General features: G+C 57.0%; 1 protein-coding gene across 1 annotated transcript; it reads left to right on the forward strand.

Moving 5' to 3' along the window:
* The first annotated feature begins 885 nt into the window (after positions 1-885).
* Positions 886-6,094, forward strand: RPS13 (ribosomal protein S13). Its single transcript, XM_073659565.1, has 6 exons — positions 886-990; positions 3,948-3,996; positions 4,122-4,200; positions 5,180-5,349; positions 5,831-5,931; positions 6,015-6,094. The coding sequence occupies exons 1-6, from the start codon at positions 968-970 to the stop codon at positions 6,046-6,048; spliced, it is 456 nt and encodes a 151-aa protein (XP_073515666.1). The 5' UTR covers positions 886-967; the 3' UTR covers positions 6,049-6,094.
* Positions 6,095-13,583: the final 7,489 nt, after the last annotated feature.

The raw sequence follows: 13,583 nt of genomic DNA on the forward strand, positions 1-13,583 counted from the left end.
ATAATCCCCATCTGTGCACATGCTGCGGAAATTTCCGCTGCGGATTATCATTGCGGAAAAATCCGCATCATGTCCATTAATTTTGTGGACACGCAGCGTAATCGCCGCCATTGACTTGCATTGGACTGTGTGACATCCGCATCACTGTATCTGCACATATTACCAAGAATTTTAAGCGTTTTCACTGCGGAAATGCAGCAGCAAAACCGCTTGAAAAACACATAGTAGGCACACAACCTTCCACCTGGCAGGAAAAACCGCATGTGTTTTTCCTGCCAGGGAGAAGCAGAAAAAATATGCAGCATTTCTGCATCGTGGGCACATAGCCTTACAGTTTCTATGGTACCCGGGTACCATCCGCACATTGAAACGCATGGATTCTGCATGTACAGATGCAGTGATGCAGATTCCATGCGTTCTAATGCAAGTCAATGGCGGCGAAAACGACGCGCTTCCGCAAAATAATTGGTAGTGCTGCGGATTTGCCCCCTCTTTACGGTGAGAGCTCCCCTGTTTGCCCCCTCTTTACGGTGGGAGCTCCCCTGTTTGCCCCCTCTTTACGGTGGGAGCTCCCGTTTGCCCCCTCTTTACGGTGGGAGCTCCCCCGTTTGTCCCCTCTTTACGGTGGGAGCTCCCCTGTTTGCCCCCTCTTTACGGTGGGAGCTCCCCTGTTTGCCCCCTCTTTACGGTGGGAGCTCCCCCGGTTGCCCCCTCTTTACGGTGGGAGCTAAAGTTTACAGTGGCGAAGCCGCGTGCAGAAAGCTGCGCAAGCGCACACAGACCTAGGCGGGGCACGTGATCTCCGCGAGTCACGCCCCCGTCATTGAACACACGTCGCAGTGACTTATGGGTAATGGACGGTGTTGTAGCGGGTGCTGACCCCGCCCTCGTGATGACGTACTTCCGCTGCAGCCTGTGACCTGCGCGTTGCTCACTTCCGCTCTCTCTTTTCCTCGCAGCCGCCATCATGGGTCGCATGCACGCTCCAGGGTGAGAGCCGGGGCCGGCCGGCGGGGGACCGAGCAGCGCGGGCGGCAGCGGGTCCTGGGGAAGCGGGAGGCGGGTGTGACGGCGGCCCGGCTCCTCATGTGCGTGCGGATGACTGGGGGAGCAGCGGAGACCCCGGGCCGCTACCTGACGGTGTGAACCGGGAGCCAGAGATGAGCGGGAGAGGGATGATTGGGGACCTGGTCGCCGGTGATGTCCCGGATGCTGGGGGAGGTCCTGGTTGGTCGCTGGTGATGTCCCGGATGCTGGGGGGGGTCCTGGTTGGTCGCTGGTGATGTCCCGGATGCTGGGGGGCTCCTGGTTGGTCGCTGGGGGGGTCCTGGTTGGTCGCTGGTGATGTTCCGGATGCTGGGGGGGGTCCTGGTTGGTCGCTGGTGATGTCCCGGATGCTGGGGGGCTCCTGGTTGGTCGCTGGGGGGGTCCTGGTTGGTCGCTGGTGATGTTCCGGATGCTGGGGGGGTCCTGGTTGGTCGCCGGTGATGTTCCGGATGCTGGGGGGGGGGTCCTGGTTGGTCGCTGGTGATGTTCCGGATGCTGGGGGAGGTCCTGGTTGGTCGCTGGTGATGTTCCGGATGCTGGGGGGGGTCCTGGTTGGTCGCTGGTGATGTTCCGGATGCTGGGGGGGTCCTGGTTGGTCGCTGGTGATGTTCCGGATGCTGGGGGGGGTCCTGGTTGGTCGCTGGTGATGTTCCGGATGCTGGGGGGGGTCCTGGTTGGTCGCTGGTGATGTTCCGGATGCTGGGGGGGTCCTGGTTGGTCGCTGGTGATGTTCCGGATGCTGGGGGAGGTCCTGGTTGGTCGCTGGTGATGTTCCGGATGCTGGGGGGGTCCTGGTTGGTCGCTGGTGATGTTCCGGATGCTGGGGGGGGTCCTGGTTGGTCGCTGGTGATGTTCCGGATGCTGGGGGGGGTCCTGGTTGGTCGCTGGTGATGTTCCGGATGCTGGGGGGGGTCCTGGTTGGTCGCTGGGGAGGTCCTGGTTGGTCGCCGGTGATGTCCCGGATGCTGGGGGGGGTCCTGGTTGGTCGCTGGGGGGGTCCTGGTTGGTCGCTGGTGATGTCCCGGATGCTGGGGGGGGTCCTGGTTGGTCGCTGGGGGGGTCCTGGTTGGTCGCTGGTGATGTTCCGGATGCTGGGGGGGGTTCTGGTTGGTCGCCGGTGATGTTCCGGATGCTGGGGGGGGTCCTGGTTGGTCGCTGGTGATGTTCCGGATGCTGGGGGAGGTCCTGGTTGGTCGCTGGTGATGTTCCGGATGCTGGGGGGGGTCCTGGTTGGTCGCCGGTGATGTTCCGGATGCTGGGGGGGGTCCTGGTTGGTCGCTGGTGATGTTCCGGATGCTGGGGGGGGTTCTGGTTGGTCGCTGGTGATGTTCCGGATGCTGGGGGAGGTCCTGGTTGGTCGCTGGTGATGTTCCGGATGCTGGGGGGGGTTCTGGTTGGTCGCCGGTGATGTTCCGGATGCTGGGGGGGGTCCTGGTTGGTCGCCGGTGATGTCCCGGATGCTGGGGGGGTCCTGGTTGGTCGCCGGTGATCCGGATGCTGGGGGGGGTCCTGGTTGGTCGCCGGTGATGTTCCGGATGCTGGGGGGGGTCCTGGTTGGTCGCTGGTGATGTTCCGGATGCTGGGGGGGTCCTGGTTGGTCGCTGGTGATGTTCCGGATGCTGGGGGGGGGTTCTGGTTGGTCGCTGGTGATGTTCCGGATGCTGGGGGGGGTCCTGGTTGGTCGCCGGTGATGTTCCGGATGCTGGGGGGGGTCCTGGTTGGTCGCCGGTGATGTCCCGGATGCTGGGGGGGTCCTGGTTGGTCGCCGGTGTTGTCCCGGATGCTGGGGGGGTCCTGGTTGGTCGCTGGTGATGTTCCGGATGCTGGGGGGGGGTCCTGGTTGGTCGCCGGTGATGTTCCGGATGCTGGGGGGGGTCCTGGTTGGTCGCCGGTGATGTCCCGGATGCTGGGGGGGTCCTGGTTGGTCGCCGGTGATGTCCCGGATGCTGGGGGGGGTCCTGGTTGGTCGCTGGTGATGTTCCGGATGCTGGGGGGGGGGTTCTGGTTGGTCGCTGGTGATGTTCCGGATGCTGGGGGAGGTCCTGGTTGGTCGCTGGTGATGTTCCGGATGCTGGGGGGGGTTCTGGTTGGTCGCCGGTGATGTTCCGGATGCTGGGGGGGGTCCTGGTTGGTCGCCGGTGATGTCCCGGATGCTGGGGGGGTCCTGGTTGGTCGCCGGTGATCCGGATGCTGGGGGGGGTCCTGGTTGGTCGCCGGTGATGTTCCGGATGCTGGGGGGGGTCCTGGTTGGTCGCTGGTGATGTTCCGGATGCTGGGGGGGTCCTGGTTGGTCGCTGGTGATGTTCCGGATGCTGGGGGGGGGTTCTGGTTGGTCGCTGGTGATGTTCCGGATGCTGGGGGGGGTCCTGGTTGGTCGCCGGTGATGTTCCGGATGCTGGGGGGGGTCCTGGTTGGTCGCCGGTGATGTCCCGGATGCTGGGGGGGTCCTGGTTGGTCGCCGGTGTTGTCCCGGATGCTGGGGGGGTCCTGGTTGGTCGCTGGTGATGTTCCGGATGCTGGGGGGGGGTCCTGGTTGGTCGCCGGTGATGTTCCGGATGCTGGGGGGGGTCCTGGTTGGTCGCCGGTGATGTCCCGGATGCTGGGGGGGTCCTGGTTGGTCGCCGGTGATGTCCCGGATGCTGGGGGGGGTCCTGGTTGGTCGCTGGTGATGTTCCGGATGCTGGGGGGGGGGTTCTGGTTGGTCGCCGGTGATGTTCCGGATGCTGGTGGGGGGGGGGGGGGGTCCTGGTCGCTGCGGGGGCGGGTCCTGGTCACTGGTGATGTGCCAGATGCTGGGGAGGGGGGTCCTGGTCGCTGGGGGGGTCGTGGTCACTGGTGATGTCACATGGACCCGTTCAGTGGTCGCTCGTGCGCTGACCTCTCGCTTTCTCTCCTCACAGAAAGGGCTTGTCCCAGTCCGCTCTCCCCTACAGACGCAGCGTCCCCACAGTAAGTAGCGTCCCCTGCTCTGGGGTGGGGGTTTCCTGTGCCATCTGCCCCATCATGAGCTGCAGCTGGACCTGCGTACCACTGGTCAGACTACAACTCCCAGTATCTTCTGTATTGTTTCTTAGTGGTTGAAGCTGACGTCTGATGATGTGAAGGAGCAGATCTACAAGCTCGCCAAGAAGGGGCTCACCCCGTCCCAGATCGGTGAGTGCTGCTGCCCGACCTGTGAGGGCGCTGTCCAGAGGGTGGGAGGGTTGTGTGTATGGGGGCGGTGGGCTGTCCAGAGGGTGGGAGGGTTGTGTGTATGTGGGCGGTGGGCTGTCCCGGAGGTTGAGGAGGGGGTGTGTGAATGGGGGCGGTGGGCTGTCCTGGAGGTTGAGGAGGGGGTGTGTGAATGGGGGCGGTGGGCTGTCCCGGAGGTTGAGGGGGGTGTATGGGGGCGGTGGGCTGTCCCGGAGGTTGAGGGGGGTGTATGGGGGACGGGCTGTCGCGGAGGTTGGGAGCGTGTATGGGGGGGGGTGGGCTGTCGCGGAAGTTGGGGGGGTGAGCTGTTGAGGGGGGTGTATGGAGGGTGGGCTGTTGAGGGGGGTGTATGGAGGCTGGGCTGTTGAGGGGGGTGTATGGAGGGTGGGCTGTCGAGGGGGGTGTATGGAGGGTGGGCTGTCGAGGGGGGTGTATGGAGGGGGGTGTATGGAGGGTGGGCTGTCGAGGGGGGTGTATGGAGGGTGGGCTGTCGAGGGGGGTGTATGGAGGGTGGGCTGTCGAGGGGGGTGTATGGAGGGTGGGCTGTCGAGGGGGGTGTATGGAGGGTGGGCTGTCGAGGGGGGTGTATGGAGGGTGGGCTGTCGAGGGGGGTGTATGGAGGGTGGGCTGTCGCGGGGGGTGTATGGAGGGTGGGCTGTCGCGCAGGTTGAGGGGGGTGTATGGGGGGTGGGCTGTCGCGCAGGTTGAGGGGGGTGTATGGGGGGTGGGCTGTCGCGCAGGTTGAGGGGGGTGTATGGGGGGGTGGGCTGTCGCGGAGGGTATGGGGGGTGGGCTGTCCCGGAGGCTGAGGGGCGGTGTTTGGGGGGTGGGCTGTCCCGGAGGTTGAGGGGTGTGTTTGGGGGGGACGGGGCTGTCCCGGAATGATTGGGGGCCATGGTTGGGGTATTCCTGGCATGTGACATGTCTCTGGCTCCCGCAGGCGTCATCCTCCGAGATTCTCATGGAGTCGCTCAGGTCCGTTTCGTTACTGGAAACAAAATTCTGAGAATCCTGAAGTCCAAAGGCCTCGCCCCCGACCTCCCTGAGGACCTGTACCACCTGATCAAGAAGGCCGTCGCTGTGCGCAAACACCTGGAGAGGAACAGGAAGGTGAGCGGTGCGCTAAAGTCCAAATTGCGCCTCCTGGTGCCGGGGAGGGGGGGCGGCTGGGCTCGGCGGCTCCTCCTCCTCCTGGTGCCGGGGAGGGGGGGCGGCTGGGCTCGGCGGCTCCTCCTCCTCCTGGTGCCGGGGAGGGGGGCGGCTGGGCTCGGCGGCTCCTCCTCCTCCTGGTGCCGGGGAGGGGGGCGGCTGGGCTCGGCGGCTCCTCCTCCTCCTGGTGCCGGGGAGGGGGGCGGCTGGGCTCGGCGGCTCCTCCTCCTCCTGGTGCCGGGGAGGGGGGCGGCTGGGCTCGGCGGCTCCTCCTCCTCCTGGTGCCGGGGAGGGGGCCTGAGCAAGCTGCTGGGTTGTGGAGAGGTGTTGGGGCTGTTGAGGTTCAGGCGGTGGGTCTCCGGTCTCCGCGGTGGTGAGCACAGTAGGTGGAGCGTTCCCGCTTGCTGCAGTCATTACTTCTTCAGCTTCTGTTTTCCACCAGGATAAAGACGCCAAGTTCCGACTGATTCTCATCGAGAGCCGGATCCACCGATTGGCTCGTTACTACAAGACCCGGCGCGTCCTGCCGCCCACCTGGAAGTAGTGAGTGTCCCGCAGTGGCTGGGGGAGGGGCGGGGGTCTTTCTCTGATGCCATCTGTACTGAGTGAGCTTTGTTCTCTTGCAGCGAGTCGGCCACAGCGTCCGCCCTGGTCGCGTAGAGCGCTTCGTTCTGACACCACAATAAAGTTTGACTTTCACATCTGATCTCGGGTCTTGTCTTTTGCTTGCGGGTGGGTCTTTGGGCACAGGTTTCAGCCCTCGTCTCCCGGGCCCGATGGGGGAAGGGACCCTGGCCTACGTGGCTCTGGTAACGTCTCATGCATTGTAAAATACAGGGAATGTAAGGCATGGAGGGATTTCCAGGAGGAGCAGCGGAGGTCCTGTGCGCTGTAGCAGAGGAAGAAAGTGATGGTTTCCTGAACTCTGCGCGCAGCACTTGTCAGGCGCGGCACTCCACGTGGATCTGCGCCATGGCTGGTCGGCAGAAGTGATAGAACGAGCGGCTGGTGGAGAACGGCTAGAAACATAAACCTTATTCAGGGTCCTAAAAAGACTTGTGTCCCAGATACATGGTACAGTCTACATGATCAATGATCGCCTCTATGGGGGTCCCCGCTGTTATCTTAGGGGCCCCCTCTGTTATGGGGCTTTCTTTCCACCTTGTGGACATATTGCAGCATTTGAAGACCCCTTTGTGTAATGGGGTCCTGATTGTAGTTTCTCCGCTTTACGGGCTGGGAAGCCTGTGATTGTAAAGCCCCTTATTCTGGAGTAACAGGCTCTGAGCGCTGCCGCGGACGTCCTGGGCCCGGGGTCTGTCTGTACGGGGGGATCACGTACACCGCGCGGCTGAAACCACCAATGAAGCGGAGCCGGCTAACGTCCCACCATGCAATGTGCAGGAATAATCCGCCATCACTGGAGACGAGCACATCCATACTAGGAGCAGAGGTGGAGAGGATTAGATACACTGTTTACCTCCGTATCACACACAAGGTTAGATACACAGCTCAGCACACACAAGGTTAGATACACAGCTCAGCACACACGAGGTTAGATACACAGCTCAGCACACACGAGGTTAGATACACAGCTCTGCAAACCGTATCACGGGAGATCACTCGTTACCACACCGTGTGCGGAGCTGTGTATCTCATCACAGATTACATATCACACATGAGGATTAGATACATAGCTCCAATCACAGTATCACACATGATAGGATTAGATACTCTTCTCAACAGGCGGTATCACCAGACACTTGAATACACGGCTCAGCACACACTATCAGATGCACATAATGTATCCGATCCATGGTTTGTTTCATGCTGCAGTTACACTGGCGGCCACCAGGTGTCAGTCTTTACCTTGTGTATCTTTTCTGCAGAACACATTTTGGTTCTGGCTCCGACACCTGGGACACGGGGTCATATCCTGCGGGTCGGGGGGGCTCTGCACATCTGCTGTGCGCAGTATGGGGGGGTCACGGAAATCCACGCTCACCTCTGTGATATGTTACTGAGGAATCGCGGTGTATAGTCTGCCTCAAATCTGCAGCATGTGAACTGAACCACAAAAGATGGGTGGCGTAGCATCGGGGGGCGCTGTCCTCCTCACCACTGTTCTACCTCCTGTAGGCAGAGACATAACCACCGATACAGGTAAAACCACAGACAGCGCAAAGGCAGAACACCATCCGCTGAGCCCGGCTATGGAGCATTCGGGGACCTGGGTGGTCGGGACCGCTGCACCTTATTTCTAGTTAGCGCAGTGGTTAGGTATCACACGTGGAACGCACGGTGCTTAGTATCGACGCAGCGGAAAATCCTCCCAGTGGACGATGTGTTTAGGACCATACTCGGTGACCTGGTGAAGGTGCGTTCTCTGGAGTATGAGAGACTGGGTGCCCGGAGGGCCGCTCTCCTCTGGAGGGGCTTTTCTTTTAGTGTGCCCTAGTCTGGTCGTCTCCTCTCCTGGTGGTGGGCTGCTGCTGACACCATAGCCGCTGTGCTCTCCCAGCTGGCGAGACTTTGCCGTTCAGGCAGTGTCTCGCCAAAACCAGATCAAGAAAGTGACCGTGATGACTCGTAACGAGTCGCTTTCTTGCTATGACATCATGACGTGGCTTGGTCGGTATGGAGTGGTGGTGGAGATGCCAAAGAAAAACCGCGACGAGTTTGGTATCTGGTCAGGGGCCTGGACGTTTCTGGCTGAAGCCGTCCTCGAACCAGGGGTAGACCCCTCTCTTGGAGTTTTGACAGAGATGATCAGGGAAGAGGAAGTTAAGTTGGCGATTGAAGGGCTTGCCCTGAAGAAATCTCCCGGTCCGGATGGCTTAACATCTGAATTCTATAAGACCTTTAAGGACGCCTTGGTTCCCCTCTTGACTGAGGTATTCAATGAGTGTCTTTCCTCAGACACTCTGCCAAAGTCAATGAGGAGGTCTGCCCTGATCATCTTGTCAAAGGGTAAGGACCCATCTTGCATTGAGAATTGGCGTCCCATAGCGCTTCTCAATGCAGACAGGAAGGTTTTGGCAAAGGTGCTGTTTAATCGGCTGGTGAAATTTGCACCCCAACTCCTTTCGGGGGCCCAGCATTGCTCTGTTCCGGGCCGCAGTACAATTAGTGCTGTACTCTGTGTCCGAGAGGCGGTGGAGCAGGGTAGGGCTGGCCACTGGAAGGGGTACATGCTGTCATTGGACCAGGCAAAAGCGTTTGATCGGGTGAATCATGAGTACCTCTGGTCTGTCCTTCTGAGGTATGGCCTGAAGGGGAGGTTTGTTGATTGGCTTAAGACCTTGTACGCTGGGGCAGAGAGTTTCCCGCTTGTGAACGGTTGGATTGACAGCTCTTTTGAGGTTGGGTGTGGTGTTCGCCAGGGTGGTCCCTTGAGCCCGCTACTGTACGCGTTTTCGATTGACCCACTTCTTAGGAGGGTGGAGCGTGGACCGTTGGCTGGGATCGGGATGGACCAGGCAGCACTGGAAGCCACTCTGAGAGTGGTGGCGTATGCCGATGACGTCACCGTTTTTGTTTCCTCTGATGGGGAGGCAGAATGGCTGATGTCAGAGGTAAATCGCTTCTCGGAGGCATCCGGGTCTAAGATCAACCGGGATAAGTGTGAGAGTCTCTGGCTGGGAGCAGGAGATCCTGGTTTTGATCTCCCGTACACCCTTCCAGGACCCAAAGTCTCTGCAAAAGTTCTTGGCATCGAATTTGGCCAGGGGGATTACCCCAAACAAAATTGGGACAGCAGGCTAGAGATCGCCACTCAGAAGGTGAACCAATGGAAGGGTTGGTCTTTGACCGTAAGGGAAAGGATAAACCTGATCAAAACTTACCTGCTCCCTTTGCTGATCTATCGGGGCAGTGTGTGCATCTTGCCAGAGCCTCTCTGGACTCTGGTCTACAGTTTGTTCTTCCAGATGTTATGGGGGAATAGACTGAACCTGGTCAAGAGGGAGGTTACTTACTATACGAGGAGACTAGGAGGGTTGGGTATGGTCAACCCTGTGGTATTCCTTGTGAATACCTTCATTAAGATCAATATTGCAAACCTCTGGAAAGAGAGGGCTCCTCCGTGGGTATTCTCCTGTAAGGGATGGTTTCAGCCTTTCTTCCAGGAATGGGAGACAGGAGGGCAAGTGAAGGATCTCCGCACACCGCATGGACATCTCCCAGCTTACGCTACCGTGGTTCTGAAGGTAATTCGCCGGTGGGGTCTGGGAATGTGGGAGGTCAGGACTCTGCCAAGGAAGCTCCTTGACAAAAGGGTTCTGTTGACCCATTTTCAGAGGCCTCTGGCGCTCAGGGATTGCCCAAGTCGGGATCTTGGGGTGGGTCTGCATCTTTTGAATTCTATCAGGATCCCCTCGAAGGTTTGGGACTTGGCTTGGCGCTGCTTCCATGGGAAACTGTGTGTGAGGGACAATCTGAAGTGTAGGAGCTCTGAGGACAGGAACTGTCCTCGGGAGCATTGTGGCACCATGCTTGAAAGCATGGACCACTTCCTGCCTCGTTGTCCCTTTAACACAGAGGTGTACAACAGGGTGGGCGCCTCCATTGGCTGGCCCCGGCTGGCCGGTCTCTCTTATGCGGAATGGGCCTATGGAGCATTCGGGGACCTGGGTGGTCGGGACCGCTGCACCTTATTTCTAGTTAGCGCAGTGGTTAGGTATCACACGTGGAACGCACGGTGCTTAGTATCGACGCAGCGGAAAATCCTCCCAGTGGACGATGTGTTTAGGACCATACTCGGTGACCTGGTGAAGGTGCGTTCTCTGGAGTATGAGAGACTGGGTACATGGAGGGCCGCTCTCCTCTGGAGGGGCTTTTCTTTTAGTGTGCCCTAGTCTGGTCGTCTCCTCTCCTGGTGGTGGGCTGCTGCTGACACCATAGCCGCTGTGCTCTCCCTCCCCCTCAGGCATCCACCCAGAGAAAAGCCACCATTACAAATAAAAATAAATGTACCCAAAACCGCACACGTAACAATACCCCACCGGCATGCGCTGCGTGGCACACATTCACCTCTGCGACAGTAGCCCATCTCTCATCTGTTCACCTCGGCAGCAACATTTGCGATGCAGGGGCCACATTTAACCCCGTGTACCCTGTAACTACAGCAGCGCAGGCCCCATCCGATCTCAGTTTCAACGTGCCCTTTACACCCACCAGCTGGCCACAATTAGTAGCCACATGCCCCAGCAGGATACCTGTAAGCGGAGCAGAACCCCCCCTCAGAGAGAGACACCAGGCGCACTCGCCGCAGTTCCAAACACATCACCGCGCACGCCGGCGAGGGAAGCGGTCGCCACATTCACGGCGGAGATCGGCATCCCACAGGAGGGGTCACAGGTCTCTGTCCTCGAGGTGGCGCTCACCATCTTCAACATCCGCGATGTGGCGCACATCGTCGAGCCCCGACAGCCGGTCACACTGATCCCGTCCTCCGGGGGACAGAAGCGAGACAGCGGCGCCCTCCAGAGCTTCCAGCCTGCGCGAGCCAACGGGGTGACGCAGGACTTCAAGCAGAGGTACGCCACTCACCTCGAACGATACTGGTACCGGAGTTCCTCCATACATCGGAGTCCCTCCTCCAGCCGTAGGCACGGGTGAGTGCAACATAACAGGAACAGGAAATAGCAACAACTACTTGATAGTGGCCCAACTATCCGAGCCACCAGGCACGGGAAATAATACCACAATGACACCGCCATTAGCCGGCGCGCGTCAGGATGCATTCTTTTGTGGGATGAGCACACATAGATGAGGAAACTAAAACAAAAATATGGACTAACAAGTACAGCGACAGCGTCGGATCTCCATTAACAAGGCACCAGTTCCAAACAATATTTAATAAATGCCTAACAACGGCAGGGAACCCCCCCAAAGATTACAGGACCCACTCATCCCGCATAACAATTACAAATTCCCATAGACTAATAAACCCTAAAGTAAGGACTCATACAATGTAACTTTTATTAATTTCTATTAAATTATTAGAGGAACATATTAAAACCAGCTGCAGTCAGCAGTGCAAAGACAGTGATAGGTAGGAGACCGATACAAGGAGAGATAGAATCGCCATCTGTGTCCCAAAACTATCACTCCTATAAGACTATCAGGATATACTTCAGGTGCGGCCGCACCCTACACGGATAAGTGACACATGTAGAGGCGCCCTAAAGCCTCCCCAACACGTTTCACCAGATATTCCCGCGTCATCAGGGGATTGGGGCTGGATGAGCGAGCACATGGATGGGTTGGACTTTTAAAGGTTTGGTTCTGATGTCACACCTGCAGCTACCTATCACAAAGGTTTATACATTCGGCCAATAGATGGCAAAGGTCAGTACATAGCACCAATGGGAATTTCACTTCTACCCATATTGCATCCCATTGGCTCACTCCTGCTTGCCAATCATACACATTTATACATTCAGCCAATGGTGGCTTGTGTCATATTCTTCCCCAGGTTTCATTGGTGCTTCAATGTTTACCAACGACAGCAAACCACATCTTAAGCCAATGGTTGCAAAGGTCACCACAAGACACCATTGGGTGTATTCAAAAAAACACTCCTCAAAACCTCACTACATACTCCGCAAACAACCAACCCCAAAGGTTAAGAGTGGGTATCCCCAAACAACCAACCCCAAAGGTTAAGAGTGGGTATCCCCAAACAACCAACCCCAAAGGTTAAGAGTGGGTATCCCCAAACAACCAACCCCATAGGTTAAGAGTGGGTATCCCCAAACAACCAACCCCAAAGGTTAAGAGTGGGTATCCCCAAACAACCAACCCCAAAGGTTAAGAGTGGGTATCCCCAAACAACCAACCCCAAAGGTTAAGAGTGGGTATCCCCAAACAACCAACCCCAAAGGTTAAGAGTGGGTATCCCCAAACAACCAACCCCATAGGTTAAGAGTGGGTATCCCCAAACAACCAACCCCAAAGGTTAAGAGTGGGTATCCCCAAACAACCAACCCCATAGGTTAAGAGTGGGTATCCCCAAACAACCAACCCCAAAGGTTAAGAGTGGGTATCCCCAAACAACCAACCCCAAAGGTTAAGAGTGGGTATCCCCAAACAACCAACCCCAAAGGTTAAGAGTGGGTATCCCCAAACAACCAACCCCATAGGTTAAGAGTGGGTATCCCCAAACAACCAACCCCAAAGGTTAAGAGTGGGTATCCCCAAACAACCAACCCCAAAGGTTAAGAGTCGGTATGCAGTGTACTGCAAAAAAGAAATAAAAACTTAATTACAATTCCTTCCAGGGTCTCCGGGCCGCGCGTCACCGCAGTCAGTCCGTTCTGCGAATGCTTCCACTCCGGTGCAACCGCGCATGCGCATCACCGCTACAGCATGTCAGAGCTAATAAGATCACTCTTACCCTACATAAGGGTGACTCAGTATTATATATATGTATTGTAGACAGATGTATTGCTCTGTCCAGGATACTATTACCCTCATTCATTTCTGCTGTTATATTCTCCAATTGTCTTTATATTATAAATCATTTGACCTTTCATCACCTCAACACATTGATTTATAGTTTCATTTTGGTACATACATTTTACACCAATATCTTTATTAGTGTCAAACAAAAGACGTTCCAAAAATCATCACAATGTAGACATAATGGCAGGACTCCATATCTACCATCACACCGGAAGGCGATCCACAACCCTTTTTATTTCATTTTACGGTCATTCAATTCATGATTTCAATTACATCGGCTATTGCTGCAAAACCGGCCGGGCTAAATTATTAATCAACCCTGATACTACAGAAGGGCTCATTAAGGCCGTTCGGGCGCGAGATTTCGGAGTGCTTTATCCAAATTCCCTTTTCTTGGTCCCAGGGTGAAATGCCTAATCCCCCATACAATGACATTTAGGGGTTCGTGCTCATATATTTCCGTATTTATTGAGCTAATATGTTTTGAAATTCTTCTCCGCAACTCCCGTATGGTTTTACCAATATACAATTTCGGGCATGCGTACCTTATGGCATATACTACCCCTCTAGTTCTACAGTTAATATCATCCATGATGAGGGTCGGCCCTCAAAATTGGCCAATATTTACGTAGAGTATTATACATACCATGTGCTCGTTCATCGTATGTCCCTATAAATCTAATTAAGGGATCATATGGTTTATCACCCGATTTGTCCGATATCGCATC

Source organism: Phyllobates terribilis, unplaced genomic scaffold, assembly GCF_046119375.1.
Source record: "Phyllobates terribilis strain yellow unplaced genomic scaffold, ASM4611937v1 Scaffold_13__5_contigs__length_258822181, whole genome shotgun sequence".
Classification (NCBI taxonomy): Eukaryota; Metazoa; Chordata; class Amphibia; order Anura; family Dendrobatidae; genus Phyllobates; species Phyllobates terribilis.